This window comes from Artibeus jamaicensis, unplaced genomic scaffold (assembly GCF_021234435.1).
Source record: "Artibeus jamaicensis isolate MK-2021 breed Jamaican fruit bat unplaced genomic scaffold, CSHL_Jam_final contig_475, whole genome shotgun sequence".
NCBI lineage: Eukaryota > Metazoa > Chordata > Mammalia > Chiroptera > Phyllostomidae > Artibeus > Artibeus jamaicensis.
The window spans coordinates 7,921,557-7,939,677 of record NW_026521852.1 but is presented as its reverse complement, the minus strand read 5'-3'; the positions used below and the strand labels follow the sequence as shown (position 1 = coordinate 7,939,677).

General features: G+C 44.3%; 1 protein-coding gene across 7 annotated transcripts in view; it reads left to right on the top strand.

The window, feature by feature from the left end:
- Nucleotides 1-1,225: 1,225 nt before the first annotated feature.
- KIRREL1 (kirre like nephrin family adhesion molecule 1) overlaps nt 1,226-18,121 on the top strand; it is a 123,738-nt gene continuing 106,842 nt past the window's right edge. For 3 of the 7 annotated variants that reach the window (XM_053667991.1, XM_053667990.1, XM_037137033.2), the window contains exon 1: nt 1,227-1,346. In XM_053667991.1, coding sequence (XP_053523966.1) covers nt 1,295-1,346 — 52 coding nt within the window. In that variant the 5' untranslated portion in view covers nt 1,227-1,294. Of the gene's footprint in view, nt 1,347-18,121 lie in introns of all 7 variants that reach the window. The other 4 variants (XM_053667992.1, XM_053667986.1, XM_053667989.1 and 1 more) reach the window with 3 other exon arrangements.

Here is an 18,121-nt window from a genome sequence, read left to right as displayed (position 1 = left end):
GGGTTGGCTACTTTCTCCGTCTGGATGGGTAAATGCCCAGGATGAAGGAAGGAGTCAACTGCACCCCTTTCTCATCAAGAGCCAGTGGAGGATTCCAACACTTAGCCTGGCTTCACTGTGTGCTGAGGAAGACGTCCTGGTGGGGGCTCCAGGAGGATCCAGGAGAGCTCCAGATTCTGCAGCTCTCTAGGGAGAGGAAGAAATCTTCCCCCATCATTCACTAGTCAGTTAAAAATTCCCAATTTGGGAAACTTAAAGTGTGGAATTAACAAGGAAAACAAAACACGAGAATGGGGGTTTTTGCTTTTTCTTTTTAAATATTCATCTGAGGATATGTTTATTGATATTAGAGAGAGAGAGAGAGAGAGAGAGAGAGAGAGAGAGAGAGAGAGATTTCTATTGCCTCCCCTACTTGCCCTGACGAGGGATCGAATCCCCAACCTAGGCTATGTGTCTTGACCAGGAATCCAACAGCAACCTTTTGGTGCAGGAGAGGCAGTTCCAACCAACTGAGCCATCTGGCCAGGTTAAGGACTTATAATTCTTGATTCCATGAGACACCACCTGCACACCCTCTCCTCTCCCAAACACACTTACACACACCCAAACACACAAATATACTACCACACTCTTCCTTCCCCATCACTTTCCTCCAATGGGCTAGAGGTTTGTCCTTACTTTAGGTCATGCCCAGCCTCCCTAACCCACTGCCTAGTTCTACAGCCCGGTACCAAGACTGTGAATATAAATGGGAGAGAGGAACGGGTGGGCAAGTGACCAGGTGTCCCTGTCCCACTGCCCGTGATTGTCACATTTGTTATCCCCTTTGTCTTTGCCCTCAATCCCTTTTTCTCTTTGCTCTCTTACCATCTACGTTCCAGCGAGGGGTGTGTGCATGTGTGTGTGCGCGCGCGCCCGCGTGGGTTGGAGGAGGAGGAGGGCTGTGGAGGAAGAGTAGACGTCAAGAGGAGGGAGGGAGATGAAAAGAGGGAAAGAGGAGAAGGGTAGAGAATGGGAGAGCAGGGATGAAAGAAACCCAAAGAGAGAAAGCTCGAGGCTAGAAATAATAAAAGGGAGGGGGGAGGGAACCAGAGAAAGCGAAGAACCGGACTAGTAGGAAAAAGAGATAAAGAGAGGAGGGAAGGGAAGTGAGTTTGTGCGCACGAGTGTGTACGTATGTGCAGGGGGCGGGCGCGGGCGGGGGCGGTCCGGGCTCCTCCTCCCCAGCCATCTCCTCTGGCTCCCTCGCCAACTCCGGGCCCAGCCGCGGGCGGGCGCAGGGCGGGCAGACAGCATGCTGAGCCTCCTCATCTGGATTCTCACTCTCTCCGATACTTTCTCCCAAGGTAAGGAGGGCTGTAGTCCGCCCTGGACTCTACTCCCACCCCAGGGCTAGGGGACAACACCCCCATTCTGGCGGTAATGGGGAGCCGGCGGCCCGCGGCCCTGGGGTCCCGACGCCATGAAACTGGGGCTAGGTCCGGGAGCAGAACCCTGGGGCGCGGGCGCAAAGTACCTGGGTCTGGGAAAGAACTAGTTTTCGGTTAAGTAGACCAAGTTGCTTCCTCTCCCTGCTCGGGAGAACGGAGCAAAAAAAAAAGAGAGCCGAAGTCTTTTCCCAAGCTTCAGGCAGCCCTACCTACCTTTCCACCCTCCAAAGCCGGGAGTCCTAACTCCTGGGTCCTGCCCGAGGGGATGGTTGGAAAGAGATTGGGATTTCAGATTTGGGGGAGTGGGAGGTGTGCAGAAAGCTGGGGACCCAGGCCTGGAAAGGTGTTGCTAAAGGAATCCTCCTACTCCAGCATAGTCCATCGGGGGGCCCAGTCAGAGCTGGGGTTCCAGATTGCCTGGGGCTGCTCCTCTGGAGAAAGGGAGGGGTGCCTCGGGGTTCCTGGTAGAGATTTGGAATCCCTGCCCCGTTGAAAGCTCGGGAGTTCCAAAGGCAGTTTCAGGCCGGCTTGATATGAAGGAGGGCATTTGGAGGTAGGGACGATTAACAGCCCACACTTTGGGTCAAGGAAGCGTTGATGTGAGCTTGTTTGGAACTGGCAGGGGTAGGCTAAGAGATGAGGGAGATGTTGAAAGAAATGAGGTTAGTGCACCCTCATCAGGAGGGTGGGGGAGGGAAAGAGAAATAAAGAGCCCAGACCACACAGTCAGGACTGGGCAATTTGTGGAAGCGAATTCCTCTTTGTGGGTCTGAGTCTAACAAGATTTAATACTGCAGAGCTAGCCCCCCCAAAATGGAGGTGACACAAATTGACACACAAACACCAAAAAAAGTCATAGACACTGAAACAGACTACTTGCCTACTAAGGCAAACATACCCACAAGCATCCCCCACACTGAGACAGACATAAACACAAAGACACTGACACATCTATGGAAGACAGATTCCTCTCCATATCGGTACAAGCTTATACATTCATGTACCCAGACGCATCGAACTCATAGACCCAGTTCATGTATGCAAGCAGGCATTTACAAGGACACAACACACACACACACACACACACACACACACACAGAAAACCTATAGATATCAACCGTCCAGCAAACAAAGAAACTTGAACAGACATTCATGTAGTCAGACACCTATGGAGATGCACAAAATGGAGGAAGTAGTCTCTTTTTGAGGTGGGAAAATTCTGGAAAGAGGAGAGTCACCTTGGATAGAATACCCTCCATCATTTTCATTGTCTTGCCTTCCTGGGTTTGTGGGTGTGTTGTTAGGGGTGGCTTGTTATTCTGGATCCCTTCTCTCCTTGCAGGGCTCCTCCCAAGCTCCGAAAGCAAAGCCTGGCAGAGTTGATGGGCATGGATCTTGATCCATCATCTCCCCCTCACCACACACACAAACACACACACATTTGAGATATGAGAGGGGCACACATTCCTGGTTCGAGCTGAGTGGGAATTGGTGCTGGGTGCTGAATAGAAAGGAGGCCTAGTCCTGGGGTTGGCTGGCCAAGCCAGCCACTTGGAAGAAAGTTGGGAGCATAATTCAAGTTCTGATTTTGTTCAACCAGGCTGCTAGCGAAGAAGAAGGGGGTGGGTGCAAGAAGCTGGGTCAGTACTGGTAAGAGTTGGAGGCAAGCTTATGTCTGCTCCTTTCCCTACAGCTCTTACATGTCAGCATCATGGATACAAATGAACTTCAAGAAACAAAAGCTGCAGTTAGGAAACATGTGGATTGAATTGGGGAGAAAAATTGTTAGAAAGAGAGACGTGTGTTTTGTGCCTTTCTCCCTTTGGAAAGAGGGGAGGGGTTAAAGGTTAGTTGAGCTCCCATGTCCCTGCCTCCAGCAAGGGTGAAAACAAGACCTGGGCAAATGTATTGAGGGGTTGGGGGTGGGACAGCAGGGGAGAGAATGAGTGAATGTCAAAGTAAAGAAAGGGAGAAAATAGACCAGAGGGGACAGGAAATAACTACTGAGTGTTCTGGAAAGCTGAGTAGGGACTGGGGTGGAGGCAAGGATAGAAAAAGTGGAGATTTGGGGAGATGGGGTTGGAGGGAGGCTGTAGTACCTCCTCTACTTAGCTTCCATCTATAGAAAGGTATTCTAGGTCAGGGACTGAGGCAGTGAGAGAGGAAATGGTGATTGCCAGGGAACTGAAGGATGGTGGTGGGAAATGGGGAGAAGGTGGCATGAGAAAGCAGTTGAACTGAGGGGAACAGAGAAAAGAGGGAAGAGGATATTCAGCTTAGGCAGAGAAATAAAAATCACATTTTAAAGAATGTCAGTGGGCTTCATCAGCTTTATTTTTCACTAAATAATTTTTTGTATCTTATCTAAATGAAAACCACTATCCTTACCTCTATTTGCATCATGCCCCAGCTCCTCAGACTGATTGTGCCAAAAATGGAAATATTTAATCATTTTTCTGGGAGATTTTTCTACTCCCAGTCTTGGAGGAGAGAAATTGCAAAAGAAAGATTATAGCTAATCAGAGCAATGTGGGATGACAAGCTGTTTTGAGTTGGGATATGCCTCCAGAGTGAGGAGTGGAGGTAGGGGTGGGAGGAAACTCTGTCCCTCAACTCTCAGAGGTCCTCTGGACATCCTGCCACCTTCTGGGAGGGGGGTGAGAAGAAAGGCAAGAAACCAGAGGCCCTCCGAAATTCTCAATATTCAACTCTCTGAACACAGCTACATCCTGGCAGATAACATGAGTCTGGAAAAAGAGTAGTTGGGCATTGAGTCTCCCCTCCCCACATTACACATACACACACACACACACACACACACACACACACACACACACACACACCAGATGTCCCTCTTCTGTCTGCTTAGCTCAGAGCAGGCCTGGAGGGTGAGGAAGAGGCTGGCAGACAAGGCAAAAATCAGGATACCAGGCTTCCCTCCTTGATTCTGATTGAACTCTACCTTCTACTCACTTAGCCCTAAAGGGAGGGCATACCTCCAGTACTGAGTGCCTGTCATTACCTCTGGCCACAGCCCTTGATCAGGAGGACATTGAGTCATCTAGGTCTTCTCAACCTTCTCACATTGTCACCTTCTGCATGGTTGGTTGTCTTGCTCTGCCTTGGTTCTCTGGTGGTGTGGGGCAAAGGCTGTCCTTTGGGTCTTAGAATCCACTCCCTTGACTTGAGAACTGTATACTCTTAATGAAACCTTCTCTAGACCCTCTTTATATCATCAGAGACCAAGCCTTATTTTTTTATTGTCCTTTCAGTTTCTGACACAATTGATTTGGTGAGAGAGCTACTGTGTTAGAAGGCGCTATTAAATGGTGATTAAATCACAGGTCCCTGGTTATACCCTACCTAGGCCACTTGGTAGCCCTGTCAGTTTAAACAAGGTATATGCTTTCTCTATGCTTCAGTCTGCTCCTCTGTAAAGTGAGATAGAAATAATATCCCATAAGGTTTCAATGGCACTTAAATATGTTGATCCATGTAAAGTGCCTGGAACAGCCTGACACAGAGAAAAGTGCTCAGTAATGCTTCTGGCTATGACTCCGTGCCTAGACATAGAGGGATAAACAATTGAGTTGTCTGTGTCTCCTTTCCAGCTCTTTTTTATGCTTATTTTTTGTTTTCTTGCTCTAGCTGCACAGATTCTTGATTCCGTACTTCAGCACCTCCTCTTGTGTCTTGAATAGAGAGAATTGGGTTGTGGCAGACAGACCCAGAAGAAGAAATTGACCAGCCTCTCTTTGATTGGAGAACTCAGAAGTGTGGGGAAGGGAATTGGGGAGAGAGTGAAGTGGAAAATGATGGTATTCTAGTGACAAGGAACCAAGGCTTTTGTGAGAAATGAGGAAGGACATTAATCCCAAGTGGCAACATTTCAGAGTCTGGAAATAATATGGATCACTTATTGAGCCCTGTGCTAACTACTTTTTATGTATTATCTAACTTAATCTATACAATGATCCCCTGAGATCAGCTCTACACTTATCTCCATTTCGTGGATGGGAAATTGAGCCTTAAACAGGTTAAGTATCTTGTTAACCAGTTGTGACAACCAGCTGACCTCAGCCTACACCCTTCTCTTTTGCCAGGAATCCCACATGTCAGCAAGAATGGACATGTGGGATCCCTGGCAAAAGAGAAGGGTGTAGGCTTTGAGGTCAGCTGGATGCTGGGTTAGGACAAGGATTTTCCTCGTCCACTGCAGAATGAAAAGTAGGGGGAAAAGGGAGTGAGTGTCTCATAAAGATAAACTTATTAAAATTTTTAGAACAATACTTTATTCTAAAGTTTTGTCGTTACATACTTTGGTGTTGAGTGGTTTTTCTTTGATGAATGATGGTGCTCATAACTGACTTTTTTTTTTAAAACACTTTACTGGGCAAATGAAATGCTTTTCAACCTGTGTTTATTACTAGTAAACACAGCCTTAGGTCCATGAACTACAAATTTGGGAACTTTAATGCAAGGCAAACTCCTGGAGAGGTACAGAATCCTACAAAGGGAAGCACTGAATAGGGGCCTAGGGACAATCTCAGGACAGTCAGCTTCCAAAGCAACCCTGTCCCTGACAGACTTGTAGCTAGCTGGGTGTTGGGTGGCCTGTTCCAGTCTCCTATGGGAGGCTTTACTTTGGCCTAGAGTGGTGAAAAGTGATTATAGGAGGTGGACTCCATACCAAAGCATCAAAGTGACATTTTATTAAATTCTTACTGTGTGCTTTTCATGTTCAGTATCACTTATTCTTTTTAAGAACCTAGTGGAGTTAATATTATTCCCATTTTATAGATGAGAAAACCAAAGCTGAGTTTAATTAACCTACTCAATTAACCTACATATGGGTTAATTAAACATACCTGGCATGTTAGGTCCCAGATTTAAACTCTTTGTCTCACTACAAAGCCTACACTGGGACACACAACCTCTACTGCAGAGCCATAGCATGGTGCAGTGCCTCCCATAAGGCTGAGGCAGCTCTGCAGGGGATAGGCCTTCTTTCTTTTTGTCTTCCTCTCAATAGCCAAAAGGCCCTTCTTAGTGCCTCTCAGTCTTCTTCCACAAAACTCAGCCCAGAACACCTAGCCTACATCCATCTCTGTATCTTACTTTGATAGTTATGTATTTTATTCAGTGAGGGTGAAGAACTGTGCATACTGCCCCTTTTCTGTAAGGAGAGGGAGGTTTGTAATAACTCATCCCCCTTTTGAGTCTTTTAACTTTATAAAGTGCTTTCCAATTTTAGCAACATTTTGACATGTACCTTCTCATTTAATAGACCATCCTGTGATGTAGGCAGAGTAGTTGTTATTTCTCCACTTAATAGATGAGAAAACAGCCCTAAAGAGGTTAAATAATTTGCTAAGAGGTGGACGTTGAATTGAATGGAAGGGCTGGGGTAAAAATTTCTTAATTGCTCCATTATTAATATCTGGAGGCTCTTTCCAACTGAGGATGGGGAAATTCCTCTCCATGATTCAAGTGCAGAGAAAGCTGTACCCTTCCCAACCTACCAGCTCCTGTCTGGTCCTTTCCCAGGACTTACAGGCCATTTTACTAGAATATGCTAGACCCTTTGACTGGGAAAGGGCTTAGGTGTGTGGGTAGGCAGTCAGCAGTGAAGGAAAAAGAGGCAGCCATGTTCTTGATCCTGAAATGTGAAGCCAAGGAGAGGCAGTCTCAGGACTCTGGAAAGAGAATGGGCTCATTCCAAGTGAGGGAGAAAGTCATTTACATTTGTGGAGGGCCCACTTTGTGTTTTGCATGTGTTAGTCACTAATTTAATACTGACAATAATCTGTTAAATGTAAGAATTATCTACATTTTATAGGTGGACAAAGAGAAACCCAAATAAGTTAAGTCCAAGATGACATAGTTAGTAAGTGACTGCCAGGACTAGAACCCAAGTAGGGAAGTTGGAATAAAGCAAAAGGATTGTGTCCCATAAGGAAACTCTGAACACTGTCATGTCCATGTCTTCTATATCACTGCTGCATTCAAGCCTGCACATATAGTCTCTTTGTCCAGCATGTGTGCCCACATGCAGGTGCATAATTCACACATGCCCTCACATGCATTTGCACACATGATCATTTCTTACCCCATACATGTATGGACAAATACCTCAGTCTTTACCTCAGTCCTTCTATTCAACAGAGCACTAGTGTATAACCCTGCCACATTTCTCTGTACCATTTTACTTTAGCTGTGGCAGTCATCATTGCTTTTTGAAGGTACTACTTTTTGTCTTGTCTTGCATGTTCTCTATTCCTCTGATAAATGCACACATTACAAAGTGAAAGTCAGAACTCTTGTGTTCTGCATTAACTCTGGTCCCTCTCCATCCTGTAGTCCAGGTTTCACACCTCCCTGCTTCTGATTCACAGGCAATATGAACCTGATTAAGTTCTTTGACCACTTAGGATAAAAGCTGCTCTAGCTCCCAGACATTGTTCATGATCACAATTTACTTTCTTTTTTCATTCCAGTCTCTCTCCCTTCTCAGCTCTCTCCAAGTTCCCAGTTTTTCTCTCCTTCCACAGTTTCACTCTCTCTAGCAACTTTTATTAACCTCTGTTGTCTGTAGAAGCTGGAGCCTCATTTCTCTCTGCCCTCCTGGAGTTCATTTAACAAACTTGGACTTGTATTGAAATAAATGGGCCTTGCAACCAACCAACTTCCCCAGGATTAAGGGTTTTAAATCCAGGAGTGGAAATCTCTAGCCCTCTCTAGCAAATTCTGTTAGTTTCCCAGGAGATAAGGCTGTTGCTTCCTTCCTCTGCGGCTTGGATCTGGGAAGATGATGGGAGAATCTTCAAGGAGGAAAGGGCCTGAATTTTCAGGCAGAGAAGGGACAGCAGGAGCCTGAGTCTCTGGTGCTTTTTCACCCACAGACCAGGTTACAAACCCTAGATTCTTCTAGACTGGGTCATTTGGTGCTTTTCTTCTCTGCCCTTTATTTCCTTCTAAAGAAACATGAAGATGTCTAGGGAGAGTAGTCTCAGTTACTCCCTTCAGCAGAAATGGGTTGTGTGCTTATTATGTGCTGGGCACTGGTATTTTTGCTAAATGAGTAAAATACTGTCCCTGCCCTTAAGGGTCCTATTTCCTGATTTGGGTGCAAATTACCAAACTTCAGTAGACCTTAGTTTCCTCTTCTGTAGAATGGGAATAATTTTTTGTCAAATCAGCAAATGTATGTTATGATGTGTAAAACATTCTGGTAAACTTTATGGGGAATTTTTTAAATGACATCAAATGGTCCCTTCTCTCCAAGAAACTAAACTGTACATACACCAGGATGATTGGTGCCTGGATAGCAGTGTACAAGTTCAGAGGTGGAGAGTTCAGGAAGGGAGTTTGTTGTAGGTTGAAGAGACCAGGAAAGGCTCCCTGGAGGAAGAGGATCCAAGGATGGACAGGATGTGGATGTGGCAGGAAAATGGAGAGCATTACCAGACTGACCTAACTTCCTTTGCCAACATGTGGCTGCTTGAATGTTCAGAGTACACAGAGGCTGGTGCAGCTGAGGATTTGGGGTGGGGAGAAATAAATGAGGTGATTCAGAAAACTAGATTCTGGGGCCAGACTTGTATAAGCCCTGAAAAATCAGTCCAGAGATTATCCTGTAAGAAGAGAGCCAATGATTTATCTTTTTTAAAGAATACCTTAAGAACTGGTAAGATTCCTACCTCATTCCTCACCAACTCTCCTCCTCTTCTTAAACACTTCATCTGCTGGAGCTGCTATGGATATTTGCAACCCCTTCAATTAGGAAGGGGCAGGAGAAGGAGAAAAGGAGAGAAGGAGAAAAGAAGAAAAGTGAAATAGACAGACCATCAGGGTGTGAGCAGAAAACCTCAGAGAAGTATTAGCTCCCTCTTGGGAAGTCTCAGATTTGTAACTTGAGTTGGGGAGGCTTTGGCATAATGAGAAAATCTGTTTTTCTCTAAGAATTTTCTGCTATAGATAAAGATGCACCCAGAAGCAGACTTCAAATATAACCAAGAGGAGATCTGCAGCCTGGTGCATACCTGAGGTCTTTGTCATTTGTTCCCTGGAGATTAGGCTAGATCTGCTCTGCACAGAGTCTGGAGGGATTCATCTGATTTCATCAGAGGGCCAATGTCTGTAGGGTTATGGCCTGGGCTGTTTCTTCTGTTCAGTAACAATAGGTGTATGTTCATTTTGGGGGGCTGAGACTAAAGACTTTTACACCTCTGGAAAAGAAGTGAGCTCTGACTTTTGAAATAGAAACCTTGGAAGAGTTCCTGCATTCCTGCAAGGAGGGTTAAAGCCTGTGTTCAACTCAGAAAGTGTTTTTTTGTTTGCTTGTTTGTTCGCTTGTTTGTTTCCTGGTTAAGCCTGGCTCTCACCTAGGTACCAGGGATAAAAAGGTAAGTGAAATTTGGTCCCTTTCCTGAGACACTCTCAGTTGGGTGTAGGAGATGGATGTATAAACAAACATATATTGGTAATGCTGTAGATAAAGAAAGGTTGTGAGAGAGGTATGTGAAAAATGCTGAAGTCTTACTGTCCCAAGCAGAGAGAAAGACAGAGAGACAGAAAGCAATAGAATGAGAAGAGTGGAATAGAGCTTAGCGGGGTGAGGGGTCCTCCATAGATATGAGGCTCAGGCTGGAGCTGGAGCTCTAGACAATTCCTGATTGTGCCCCCTGCTCCAGATGGAAGGAGCCAAGGAATCTGAAGAGTGGCTCGTCCCAAGGATTATGATTTTGATAAACAATGACAGTTTATATAAAGTAGAATTTTTCCAAATCTCCCAACCTCTTATGTCCAACTGTTCCATTCTCTCCACCTCCACCCCACCCCAACTAAACTTAACCAAGCTAATTTCTAAATTAAATTGGTCTTTATAATTAGTTAGGCTGAGTTTGTTTTTTCTCTTCCTTCCTGAAGTTTCTCAGGATCAGCCTTGTACACCTGCTTGCTCCATTACCTGGCACTGTCAAGCCATGAGGTGCTTTTAACTGCTTCTTCCCATTTTTTCCCAACTGGGAGATTATTAAAAGGCAAGAGACTGAGATACATAGATGGAGGCTGAGAGAGAGAGAGAAAGAGAGAGAGAGATAGACAATGGGAGGAGAGAAGACATATTCAAAGGAACAGAAAGCCAGGGATAAGCAGGCTGGCAGGATGAAGCTTTGAGAGAGGTGAGGTTTTCATCTTGATTCCCTAGTCATCCATAAGGACTTTGCTCTGGACAGCAGAACCCTTGGATTTTAATACCAAACCCCAAATTTGTAACTCTAGCCTCACTGTTAATCTCCCTGGAAATCTACCAGCTTGACATCACTGTGGGATTGGGTGGGAGTACACCCCTCTTTGCCCATTTCTCCCACACACACACTGGTGGTGGCTACCACTGCCAGTACTGTCAAATTTTCAGCATCCACCCTCAAATTAGCTACTGTGTGAATGATATTTGATACTAGACTGATGTATTTATCACTGATGCAGGCATCTGGGAAGTCCCTCTCACTAGGCAGTGAGTGAAGTGAGTATCCAAACTCATTTCAATGTCATTTTAAACCAAATATAATTAGAAAGGAAAATCTGGCTTTGGAAAGAAAGAGAAGGGAGGGAGGGAGAGAGAGAAAGAAAGAAAAAAAAGAAAAGAAAAAAGGAAGGAGAAATTGAATGCATTACAAAACCTAGGTGAAGTGACTTCTGGATTATTTGCACCATTGCTACTCTGTATTTATGCGGAAAATTTAGATGGGAACCTGTAAAGCCTGTACCTAACCCTTTGGTTTTTTACCACGGTCATATCATAAGACTGGCCTCTTTCAGCACAAACCCAAAATTGCATAATCCCTCAAGTGCAGTAGGACCTCTTGGACAGAGTGCCTGTGCGTAAACCAGTCTTTTTCCCAGTAGGAGTGCCACCTCTGCAGTCGTGATCAAGTCACTTAACTGGATCATCAGTTTTCTCATGTATAAAATGGAGGCAATAATACCTATCCTAGAGAGTTGACTGAATGAAGATATCTATAATAAAAAAACAGAATCTGTAACACAGTAAATATTCAGTAAATCAAAGTTATTAATATTGCACAATGCCTGTTTTTTACAGCTCATGGTTCAAGGCACATCTGAGGTAGGCAGACAATAGCATGAGTGAAGAACAAATAACAGTCCAAATACAGATAAATATTGGTTAAGTGTGCCAAGAGAGGTGACCATTAATATAGTACCTCTGAATTTATGGTCTCTGCCGTGTCATGCAGTGGGAGCTTAGAGACAGCAGCACAGAGTAATAGAAAGCAACTTTGTATAGAATTAGGTCTGTGTTGTGGTTCTGAAGATTGAATGGCCTTTTCACTGTAATGAGCCTTAGTTTCATCATTTATGAAATGCAGTGACAGCAGCCACTTACCTCTACTTTAAGTCCTGAAAAAGTACCTCTTGGAAGTGCATAGTAAAGGTGACCATAATCTTAGACCTCTCTCCAGAAGGTTTCAACCCAGTGTGTTAGAACAATGATACTCAAATTTTAACCTGCTTCGGAGACACCTGGGGATCTTGTTAAAGTGCATATTCTGAATAAGAAGGTCAGGTGCATTTTGTACATTGGCACCAAGCTCCCAGGTGATGCTGATGTTGCTGGTCCTAGAACCACACTTTGAAATGTTAGAGGATGCTTTCCTCTAGGGAAATAAATCTTCAACATTTTAATGGGAGTCAAGAGAAAATAGGATTCATTCGAGTCGAGAGGGTATGAACTATTCAATTCACTTTTCAGCAGCTTAGCTGTATAACAGAACTCAGTTGGGTCATTTTTTCAGGAGTACCTATATGTTTGTGGAACAGGAGTGAGTACAGTGCTTGCCAGTGTGTCCATCTCTGACCCCAAGATTGATCTGACCTTTGTGCCTTGTCCCTGCCACCTCACAAGCTCTCAGCATCCCCCAACCCACCCCATTAAATGTACACTCATACCAATAGCTGGCACCTGCAAAGTTCAACAGCAACCATTCAGCGTGTTGGTGGAAACCTCTCCATGACTGACCCAGTTGGGCATTTGCAATCTATTTTTTTCTTCTGTGAAAAATGCCCTTATAATCTAGCTCTCAATTTGGTGTAGATTTGGGGGAAGACATTTTTCACAGAGTTGCTAGACAGGGCTTTGGCTTGAAAATTGGGTCATGAACAAATTGTGTGATTTGAGAAGGGTGATAGTTCATAGGCTTAACTGGAAGCATGATTTAGTGGGAACAGTGGAGTACCATCTCTGAACAGGTCAGTTTCTCACACTCACATAGAGCTAATGGTTGTTCGGCCAACATGATGAGCTAACTCACTCTTTCCTTCCTTTCTCTATCTGTGTTCAGAGCTCCAGGATGTAGAGAAGATCCACAAGCCAGAAAAGAGGGAACCTCAACCTTCAGAGTCCTCCTGATTCACTTGGTCCTTATATCTAGGGAATCCTGTCCACAGGGGAAAGAGGAACCTCCCATTAATTAACCTCATCCTCTTCTGTCCCCTAGAAGACAGACACACATTCAGCCATCTGCAAATTCAAATTGGGACCTTGCAAACTATGCACATAAGTCCTGAGGGATTTCAGAGTAAATGAAGAAGTAGGTGGGATCAATCAGTTTAAGTTTCCTAAAACCTAGAACATAGGGTCAGGAATGAAAATGGGGAGATGATTCTTTAAGAATCTTAACATCTTTGGACACTCACAATATCTCCTTTAGGTAAGACTAGTTTTAATCAACCTTGACACATCAGTATTTGTCCTTTTTCTGAAAAGAAAGGAATTTTATTAGCTCTCTCTTCTTACTTTTATATTTAATAATCCCTGATAATCAGGAAGTTCATTGGGTCTAACCTGACCCCTTCTTTTCCTCCTTGGAAAAAAAAAACCTCTTAGGTAACTGAGAGGACTGTAACTGAATAAGCCTATAATATTTTCTATGTCTGGATAAATAACATTTTCCCCAGAGGGTTCATTTTCTCTCATTTCAAGGCGAAGTTCCTTATAATAGAGAAGCAAACCCAGAAAGGTCATAGATGAGATTACCTCTGAGGCCCCAAAGGAGCCAGAGCAGGTTGTCTAGTTCAGATCAAATCTAGGTCAGATTTGTTTTCTAACAAACCAAGGATATCCTCCCATGGTTCCCAGTCAGGACAAAAAGGTTTTTTTTTTTTAATTTTTAATTTTAATTTTATTGATTATGCCATTACAGTTTTTCTATTCCCCCCTTCATTCCCCTCTACCCTGCACCCCTGCCCCCACAATTCCCCCCTTTAGTTTATGACCATGTGTCTCAAGTTCTTTAGATTCTATATTTCCCATACTATTCTTGCCCCCCTATTTTCTACTTACTGTCTATGCTACTTATTTTCTGTACCTTCTCCCCCCTTCCCTTCCTCCCACTCCCCTATTTCTAACCCTCCATGAGATCTTCATTTCTATGTTTCCACTCCTGATCTAGCTGTCCTTTTAGTTTGCTTTTGTTTTAGGTGTGGTTGTTAATAACTATGAGTTTGCTGTCCTTTCACTGTTCATCTTTTTTATCTTCTTTTTCTTAGATAAGTCCATTTGACATTTCATATAATAAGGGCTTGGTGATGATGAACTCCTTGAATTTGATCTTATCTGAGAAGCACTTTATATGCCCTTCCATTCTAAATAAAAGTTTTGGTGGATAGAGCAATCTTGGCTGTAGGTCTTTGGATTTCATGACTTGGAATACCTCTTTCCAGCCCCTTCTTGCCTGTAGGGTCTCTTTTGAGAAATCTGCTGGCAGTCTGATGCGAACTCCTTTGTAGGTGACTGTCCCCTTATCTCTTGCTGCTTCTAGGATTCTGTCCTTCATTTTAATCTTGGCTAATGTAATTATGATGTGCCTTGGTGTATTTCTTCTTGGGTCCAACTTCTTTGGGACTCTCTGAGCTTAATGTTCACAGGAGCCTGGTGGCTGAGTCACCATGCCCTTGCTTGTCTAGTTTTCTCTTCTCAGCTTCTCAGAGAAGCTGGGAACTGGAGGGCTCTGGTGTCCTTCACATCTTCTCCAGCTAATGACCTGAGGGCCCCTCTTCCTCTTTCCTCTGGGAACAGGATGAGAGGAGTTTTGTCATCTACTGCTGAACCAGGTACCTATAGAAAAGTAGGACACAGAGGGGAGATGGTAGAAGTAGGCCTACCTACATTTAGGACCTGTTCTAATTTCAGAACAGGAGGAATAATTTTCTTTGGGAATCACACAGGAATGCCCTCAGCCCAGCCTTGCATAGGTGGACTGGGTAGATCCCTAATGACATCTGTGTGGCAGAGAAAGGAGGGGAGGGGATATCTGAAGTGGGATGTCTGTCTTTGGAGACCTCCTGATCTGATGAAGGAGTTGGGGCATCTCTCTGGGATACTGAGCAATATGACATAAGTGCAAACTCTTGGCTCTAAACTTAAACTTGAAGGAGGAGACTTGTTTTATTCTACTGTATAGCTAATTATAATAGGGTAGATAGGTTTCTCCATCTTCCTTGGGGTCTAAACACATACTAAAATCATTTAAATAATGCAGAGGGGGTGGTTTGGACCATGTTGTGCATTTACACAGGAGAAGATTGAAAGAGATACTGGAGCTGGTAGATCAGTTAAGGAAGGTTCTTGGGAAAGGCCAGAGTGAACAATGGAATAGGGTGGGAAGGATTGATAGGGCATAATCCATTGAAATAAAAAGTAGAAGAGGCCACCCTACAGGAGGGCTTGGTGGAAGGAGAGTAGGAGCCAGAAAGAGGTCTGGTCAGCTAGGGTCATGTGGTCTGGAGGCTATGGTTGTTGAGAACTTCACTGTTGCCCTGTCAAGCTGTGGCCCCAGCAGCATTCCAATCAGCCTTGTGACATCCTTCCTGACATGTACAGGTAACCATGCACCTCAGGAGAGGAATGGTGTTAAAGCAGTTTCTGCTCCCTTAAGGACAGAACAGAATGCAAGTCCTCCAACGAGGAGGAGCTAATAAGTCTAGGGGGAGAGAGGACAACTTGACTCCAGCATGGGGCCTGCCTGTGAAGAATCTTGTACTTGATGAGAGGTGGCAGCTCTTTTTCAAGAGTAGCTATGGCCCAAGTTCCTGGAAGCATTGTGGGGTAACCTGGCACAGGACAATCTGCATCACAGTCAGGCTGTCATCTATTAGTAGAGCCACATGTTCCAGCACTCTGTCTGCTCTCTGCCCCCTAGCTGGATGCTCCTTGGGCCCTCTTTCTCACGTTGTCCATCCATCACTTGCAGGAGTGAAATGTGCTCTGTTCCTGAAGCATTTGGTGCTTGATAATTGTGGATTATAGCTAACTCTCAACACTAATTGTTTGGCTCGTCTCAGGTTCTATCATCAAAGCAAAGCCCATGTCCTTTTCTTTTTATTATCTCTTAATTAATCACTCTGGCTTCCACACTTGCAGATAATTATAGTCTCCTGGGTATAAAGCTTATTTTCATAACCTCCTGTTCCACATTGGTAGGGGTGGGGGTGGGAAGAAAGTGGAGTGGAGGTGGGGTCTGAGTGGGAAGAGAAATGTTGAAGGAAGTTAGGGGCAGTGGGTGGGTGAGACCTATGGAGAAGAATAAAGGGACATCTGAGCAGCAACAAGAAAGTACGTGAAATGGTGAGCAGAACCCCTAGTCTGCTCAGGAAGCCCAAGGAGGCTCTGCAAGGGGACAAGGAGGCCAGCAGTGTTCCCTTCAGAAGGCCTCACTGGGTCCCCCAGCACTGGGGCAGCCTGAGCTGCATTGCTTGATACCTTGGCCTATCGAGGTAGGGTGGGATTTACCAGGAGGTGAGCCAAAGTGAAATTCATTCAACCATGTTACAGGACATGAGGAAAGCTGGAATGGGAAAGACTGGGACAAGGAAAAGAATGGCAGGGCCATCATCCAAATAGAACCCAGAGTTTGGCCTGGGAATTTTTCTGTTTTGAGCAGAGTAGGACATTCACTCTGGGGCTTAACCCCATGGAAATGACTAAGAAGTTATCTCTTATTGATGTGGTCAAATTAAGAGGATCTTTTCCTCTTAATAGTTACTCACACCTAATTCAGTAGGCACTATACCATGTCCCAACCTAGAAAGAAGAGGGAACAATATCCAGGTGATGGATGTGAGAAGCTCAAGAGACAAAAGGTTTTACCCAGATAGTTAGATACAAGCTGGATTAGAACCCAAAGCTCTAGCATAGACTCATGTGTCTGTCACTCACTACCATTTATCATTGTCTCTAGCTTCTGCCATTCCCACAGGAGGTAATGGAGAATGGGGGACATGATTTTTTCCCCTTTCTAGATTGAATTTTCTTTCATGACCATAACCCAATGCACTTGGTCTTTAGAACAAAATAATTGGATCCTACTATTTTGCCATTAGCTATAAAACATTGAAATTGTTATATAACCAGAGTATTAGGTTCTTTGTTGGTAAATGGAAATCTTGAAAGGACTGCAGACAATATACATGGTCTGACAGAAAGTAAGGTCTGCTTGAGTGTGGTTGGTAGGATAATAATATGGGTGCAATAATTTATAGTTTTAATTTGAACATTTCACCTAAAATGTCACATGGTATGCTTGAGTGTGATATTGTTATGTTACAGAATTACATGTTTATGATGTTGTAATAAAATATTTTGTAATAAAAAAGAGGTATTATTTGTGATAGACCCTATAGGTAAAACAGAGTCCTTGGAATTTGGAACGTTGTAAACAAATAGCTGTTTTTACAACAACTATTGTTATTACCACTATACATGAAAGCACCTAGCCTAACCTAGTAGGAGCCACATAAAACAAGTTGATTTTTGTAAAAATTAGTGAGGGAGTGAGAGTACTTTAGTTCAACTTCCTCAGTAAAGGAAGGCACAGAATATCTACCCTGCATTCCTTCTGGGATATGCTGTTGAACAAAGCTTTGACAGCCCAGGACACTGTCCCAGTGCAGTTTTTCTTTCTACAGATAAGTTGTCTGTTCTAGCCAGGTATGCTTCCAGTGCAGAGCTTATTGGCAGTCAGCTCCAGGCAGGGTTGATCTTCCCATTACTGACCTCCAGGCCTCAGACTGCCCACTGCACCTGCTGCCCATATGCCAAAAGGTTAAATGCGTCATCGCATATGGCTTTCAGCTTCTGGCTCAGCTCAGGATTTCTGGCCATTATAATAGGAACATCTGTATTCAGGAAGCACCATAGAAAGAGCACTATGGTGTGAGTCTAGGTATGGATTTGAGCCCCATTTGTGTCTCTAATGGAGTGACCTTATATGGTGATCTGGGCCTGTTTTCTTAACATAAAAGGAGAAGATTAATTTTCCTACTCTTTTGCTATCCTATGAGAGTTTACAAAAGGGATTGGTTCTTCCTTAATGAGATCCTGAATCTCTGAGGGGCTTTTTCATGCCAAGGCCAGAGGTACTGATTTCAGAGGGCTAAAGTAGGGATAACCCAGGAAAAGCATCATTTGTTCAGGAACAAGGATGGAAGCCAAAGTTTTATACATTTTCACATCTGATCTGGACTTGGGATAAGGAGAGCAGGAGTCCTCCACACACAGATAGTCCACTGTCCTGGGAACGGTTTGGCCTGCTCTAGGAAAGTGAGGGACCCTGGACCAAGGGTTTGGGTGCATATTTTTAAGATTCTCTCCTTGAAGAGACATTTTCTGG